Source organism: Gopherus flavomarginatus, chromosome 1 (assembly GCF_025201925.1).
Source record: "Gopherus flavomarginatus isolate rGopFla2 chromosome 1, rGopFla2.mat.asm, whole genome shotgun sequence".
Taxonomy (NCBI): Eukaryota; Metazoa; Chordata; order Testudines; family Testudinidae; genus Gopherus; species Gopherus flavomarginatus.
In genome coordinates, this window is record NC_066617.1 from 208,437,059 (window position 1) to 208,443,058 (window position 6,000).

A 6,000-nucleotide genomic window follows, 5' to 3' on the forward strand; every position below is an offset into this window, starting at 1 on the left:
TCCTCCTGAGTCTTTACTCTAAACACTGAACCTCAATGTCCTCAGACCAGCAGCAGTTCACAGGCCATGTAGTCTGAGCACTACTGTGCTGAAATACACAGCCTATGAGCTCAGACTGCATCTCAGAATGTCACTTCCACAGCTGGAGATACAACCTGCAGAGTGTGAATTCCATAGTTTTGCAGGGAGCAGTGTGTAACATTTGCTCACGCATTTCCCCTCTCTGCTGCAAAGTTTGAGTTATATATCATTGCAAACAGCTCAGGGTCTGAATTTAGCCCCCTGAGTTTTGTTTAACTGGCAATTTCCTGTTTCTCTTTACAGAAACTCAAACTCTTTAACCAGAACATCATGAATTCAGTGCAAGGAGAAGAAATTGTAACTGATAAACCAAAACAAAGACTATTCACAAAAGTTCGCAAGTTCTTTAATGAATGGGAAGCCCACGTTAATAACAGTACACTGAAAGGTAAGCACCAAACGTTGGCATTTGGCCTGAAAGTTGTTCTGTGCTGACAGCAGGGCCATCCCTAGCTATTCTGGGGCCCTACACAGCCTCCCCGCAGGGTGGGAGAGCAGGCCTCCATGGGTGGGGCAGGGCTGGCCTCAGGGACAGAGGGAACCACCCTCCAGTACTCACCAGCAGTGCGGCTGGGGCCGGGCCACTGCACTTCCCGCCGCCAGTGAGTGCAGGCCCAGTCCTGCCTGCACTCCTCAGGGGAGTGGGTGGGGGTGGGGCTGGGGCAGAGCAGGGCAGGAAGAGGTGGGGCAAGGGTGGGGAAGCAGTGGAGCAGGGAAGGGGTTGCAATAGGCAGGGCAGGGGCGGAGCAGTACACAGCTGTGCAGGGCACCAGGAAATGTGGTGCCCCAAATTTCGTGGTGCCTACGTGGCTGCCTACTTTGCGTCTGGGTAAGGACGGCCCTGCAGCTTGCTAAAGGTAACACAGCCTGTCAATTACGCTAAAAGTGATTGTCAAGCTCTCTGCATGCTAAACAACAACATTATTGTAATGTTAAATTTGAGATAAGCTGTGTTTTCAAAATGGTCAAATGGAGACAGATACCCAAGTGCCTTAGGCCCCTTTGATAACTCAGCCTGTTACACACAACTCAAACAATTCAGAGATCCTTCCTGCCGTGACTTTAACTCTGCCCCCTCAAATATCTACAGCACTACATGCTTCAAACCTTTATATCTACAGTCTTATTCCTTAAGCTAACCTGAGTTGTGCTGTAGCTGTTCTGCATCCAAATACACATGAGAACTAAGAAATAGTTTTGAACCCTTATTAAATCCAGGCCTTTTCACATAGATTTTAGTATAAAAACAAACACATCTGGAATTATTAGAAATAACGGTGCTGTTTTAACTGCTGTAGTAAAAGAAATTATGAAAGAAGAAGTGTGGGGCTTTGAAAATCACTATCGTGGAAGAGAGCTCCCAGGATTTGTCAATTACAAGACATTTGAGGCCATTGTGAAACAACAAATTGTGCTGCTGAAATCACCAGCTATCATGATACTGAAGACAGTGACTGGTGAGTTTCATTCACTGAGTTTGCCATAAACTTTGACCATATTCACCTAGCTGCTTTTATAACCACTTAGCTTTAATTCATATAGCAAGCATATAGCAGATGAGTTTTGGGCCTGAAATCAGAATAATGGTAATTACAACTTGTGGAGTGTAGCTAACTGGTAAAATATTGAAATATTCAGTCCTTCACGTACTGCTTCTGATCAAATATTTAAATGCAAATGTTTTCACTGAGACCATAAATACCAAATCATATTTTTAAATGTAAGTAGGAGATTAGAAAGTTATCTCTAAAATTGTATCAGATTTGAAGTAGCAATATATTGCTACAAATGGTGGAAGTATGATAGAGATCATTTTGGTGGAAGTGTCAAATTCATTTTACTCTGTTTTGTGCAAGTGCCATTACAATCTCCACAGGACCTCTGGACTCAGTATGATTTTAGTGGCAGTGCTACAGGTCTTCCATACCCAGGCTCCAATCCCAAAATGGATTGAACTACTCAAGTATTTAAAGATAAGAATGTGTTTACAGAGTTTTGCTAGACTGGGGCCTCAAAGGAGAATGAACTGAAATTACTTAATTATAAACTTTAAGTTTAAAATTTTTTATTCAACTTATTTGCAAGTGAAAACATTTATAACTGCCTAGAACACACAATAATGCACATCACAAAACCACTACCCACACATAACAGAAATACACAAACCAAGAAGCTTTCAAATTAAAACATTATTTAAGCTACAGCTGAACCCAATTTGTTAATGACTCATACAGTTCTTATATTTATGCTGGTGACATGAAATTACAGTTATTCCTCCCTCTCTTTTTAGAGCTTGTACAAGAAACTTTTACTGAAATTGCCATGCGACACTTTGAGAACTTTTTCTATCTTTTCAGAGAAGCTAAGGTAAGGGGCTATTTATGTCAGTGGTTCTCATCCAGGGGTATGCAGAGGTCTTCCTGGGGGTACATCAGCTCATCTAGATATTTGCCTACTTTTACAACAGGTTACATAAAAAGCACTAGCAAAGTCAGAAAAACTAAAATGTCATACAGACAATGACTTGTTTATACTGCTCTATATACACTGAAATACTCTTCACACAATGCACTGTCAACCTGTAGAACTCTTTGCCAGAGGTTGTTGTGAAGGCCAAGACTAGAACCGGGTTCAAAAAAAAACTAGGTAAGTTCATGGAGGATAGTCCATCAATGGCTATTAGCCAGGATGGGCAGGGATGGTGTCCCTACCTTCTGTTTGCCAGAAGCTTGGAATGGACAACAGGGGATGAAACACTTGTTGATTGCCTGTTCTGTTCATTCCCTCTGGGGCACCTGGCACTGGCCACTGTTGGAAGACAGGATACTGGGTTAGATGGACCTTTTGTCTGACCCAATATGGCCATTCTTATGTTCTTAAAGATAAGCACAATATTTATATTCTAGCTGATTTTATAATTGTATGGTAAAAATGAGAGAGCAATTTTTCAGTACTAGTGTACTCTGACACTTATATATATATATATATATATATATATATATATATATATATATATATATATATATATATATATAAAGTGTCAGAGTACACGAGTATATCTATACGTGTCTGATTTTGTAAGCAAATAGTTTTTAAATGAGGTGAAACTTGGGGGTACATAAGACAAATCAGACTCTTGAAAGAGGCACAGTAGTCTGAAAAGATTGAGCCACTGATTTATGGTATCTTATTCCTAAATCATCATTAATGGCATGTGCTTAGAACTATCTTTACTCTTTGTTCAATCTATTGTCTAGCTGTATAACTTCCCACTAACTGGTAAAATGTCTACCACTGTATTCAGTGAATGGTGTAAAATTACATAGTGAAGCAATAGAGCTATAAAAGTAAGGGTGCTGAACAATAGTGCTATGAGCTTAATGGCGTGGGGCCTGATTCTGATCTCACTTAACTGGTTTTACACAAGTGTAACTTCACAGGCGTCCATAGAGTTACTCCAGAGTTATGCTGAGACCAGAATCATGGTTAAACTCATGAAGTCCCACCAGGTGCATAGACTGTAAGACTTTAGTTCCCTGATTGTCCCACCAGTTCTCCCTTTGACAGCAACCTTCACATGTAGGCTGGCAGTTAGTCTGTCCTGTGAGGTCTTGCCTCAGGTATACAGAGCACAATTAGCAGAGACCTTGACTTTCATTTAGTTTCCTTTAATGCAAGATTGTTTGTTAGTAGATAGGTTAATTTGCTCAATAAACTGATGCATAATTTAATCATGGAGGAGATACCTGACTCTGAAGGTGTCACACAGACTTGGGTGGAGGGGGCAGCTGCTGCTTTACCAGTACACTCCATCTGCGGTCTGAAAGGCTCAGGGTGGTGGTACAGATGCAAAGAATTAAACTGACTTCAAAAGTGTGAATCTCCCTGCGGCTTGCCTGTGCGAGGTCCCGGGTCCCGTGGATTTGGCAGCTTGCCTGTGGGAGGTCTGCCAGTCCTGCAGCTTCAACGTACCCGCTGCCGAATCCACGGGCCTGGGGACCTTCCACAGGCAAGCCGCCAAAAGCAGCCTGACAGCTGCCCTTGCAGGGACCAGCAAGGCGCCCTCTGTGAGTTGCCACCTCAGGCACACACGTGGAGCGCTGATGCGTGGAGCCACTGCTGGTGGGGGGGTTCAGATTAGTCTATTGCCCCTCTGCATTCCAGCCAATCTGACTACAGCTTTGTGCAGCTTGCGAATGAAATCACTGAGGCTTGTTGTTCTGGGTGGCTTTGAGGTCTATGCAGAGGAAAGCTGTATTGAGTCAGCTTGGTATCTCATGTCTGCCTTGACAATCAGAGCTACAATGTAGGTTGTTTCTGGATCTATGCTTAGAGTGGAAAGTGCTCTACAGCTGTTTTTGAGCAGCGGTTGATGATTTAGTGAGTCTAATAACACCGTTGTCATGATGGGACCCTTTGCCTCTACAGACTGAGGTCAGTGATGAGTGTTGCTTCTTTTGGGGAAGTAGATACATTTGGATGGATGCTTAAGAGTCATGAGTCGTTTTATAAATTGTTGGGTGGTATTGGGTCTGCTCTATTGATTCTTCTTCTATTTTTAAATCACAGACTAGAATTGAAGACATAAAACAAAAACAAGAGGAAGAAGCTGAAACTGTAATTGCCAATCAGTTCAAAATGGAACGCATCGTTTACTGTCAGGACAGTCTTTACTGTGAGGATTTACAGGAAATTAGAAGAACTCCTTTTGCTTTTAATCATACTCAGTCTATTGCATCTCAAAAACAGTATTCCATTGATGAAATGGCTTACCATTTGAATGCCTATTTCAAGGTGAGTTTCTTGTCTGTGTATTTCCCCCCATCGGTCCTACTTTGTAGAACATAATTACCTGGGGGGAAATGGACAGCTGAAATTTGAGGAGAGAGGTGATGCCTTTACTCATAGCATTTTTTAAAAAGAAAATAGTAGTGCTTCGAGTAAATACTGGATTAACAGTACTGGACGCAAAAGATCTTTATGGACAACAAATGTTCAAATATCCCTAGTTGTAGTCATTGCTTTTGGGCACTTGTTCCCATTACTGTTCACGATTTGCAGTAAGCTATAAAATAACCACTTGCTGCCAGGTGTAATAGTGTGCCCTATTGCTAGGAGTGTTGTAACATTGAGACGCCATAACCTCACCATGAAAGGGAGTTAATTAACTATACTTTTATATTCTCAGCCTAATAGCTAGAAAGCCTCTAAGTGGAATGACCACTTGTAAAATTGTAGAATCCTATTTACTGTATTTCCCTCATACCTCCTTGACTATTGATATATCATCCTATTGATAATCTTCTTTTCTCTTAGGGTGCAGGCAATCGTCTCTCCACTCAAATTCCTTTGATTATTCAGTCCTACGTCCTCCAGGACTACACTGAAAAGTTACAGAATGCAATGTTGCAACTTTTGCAAGATAAAAATCGATTCAGCATTCTTCTTCTTGAGAAGAAAGATGCTGCCACTGAAAGGAAAAATTTGAAAGAAAGAATTAAACGTCTGACACAAGCTCGACAACGCTTAGCAAAGTTCCCAGGTTAAAGCAGATGTGCTAAGCAACAGCACTTTTTTTTCTTTATTTCTCTTGTGTGAGTTAGTTAGAGACCTAAATATTCAGTGAATATTTAGTGTGAGACCTAAATATTCAGTGGGAAGTGTTGGGTACTCAGGACTTTTGAAAATCAGGCCACTTATTACATGTCTAAATATGGATTTTGGTGCCTAACTTTAGGCTCCTGTTTTTGAAAATCCTGTTTTGTGACTCATTCACTTCTAATTGGGAATAGCCTGCATAGGGTAGAGGGGTACCTTTCAGATTTCAGTGTGTGGAGTTCCTTGTGGATTTTCCTGTCTTCAGGGGAGAGTTCCCTTGTAACACTGGCCATCCTGGATCCCTGACCCAGTTCTTACAAC

The 6,000-nt window shown here is 41.5% G+C and overlaps 1 protein-coding gene across 2 annotated transcripts in view; it reads left to right on the forward strand.

Moving 5' to 3' along the window:
- LOC127039552 (interferon-induced GTP-binding protein Mx1-like) overlaps positions 1-5,698 on the forward strand; it is a 28,364-nt gene extending 22,666 nt beyond the window's left edge. For both annotated transcript variants that reach the window (XM_050933292.1, XM_050933302.1), the window contains 5 exons: positions 325-469; positions 1,380-1,538; positions 2,372-2,448; positions 4,651-4,875; positions 5,398-5,698. In XM_050933292.1, the coding sequence (XP_050789249.1) occupies positions 325-469; positions 1,380-1,538; positions 2,372-2,448; positions 4,651-4,875; positions 5,398-5,628 (837 nt within the window). In that variant the 3' untranslated portion in view covers positions 5,629-5,698. The remainder of the gene's footprint in view (positions 1-324; positions 470-1,379; positions 1,539-2,371; positions 2,449-4,650; positions 4,876-5,397) is intronic.
- Positions 5,699-6,000: the final 302 nt, after the last annotated feature.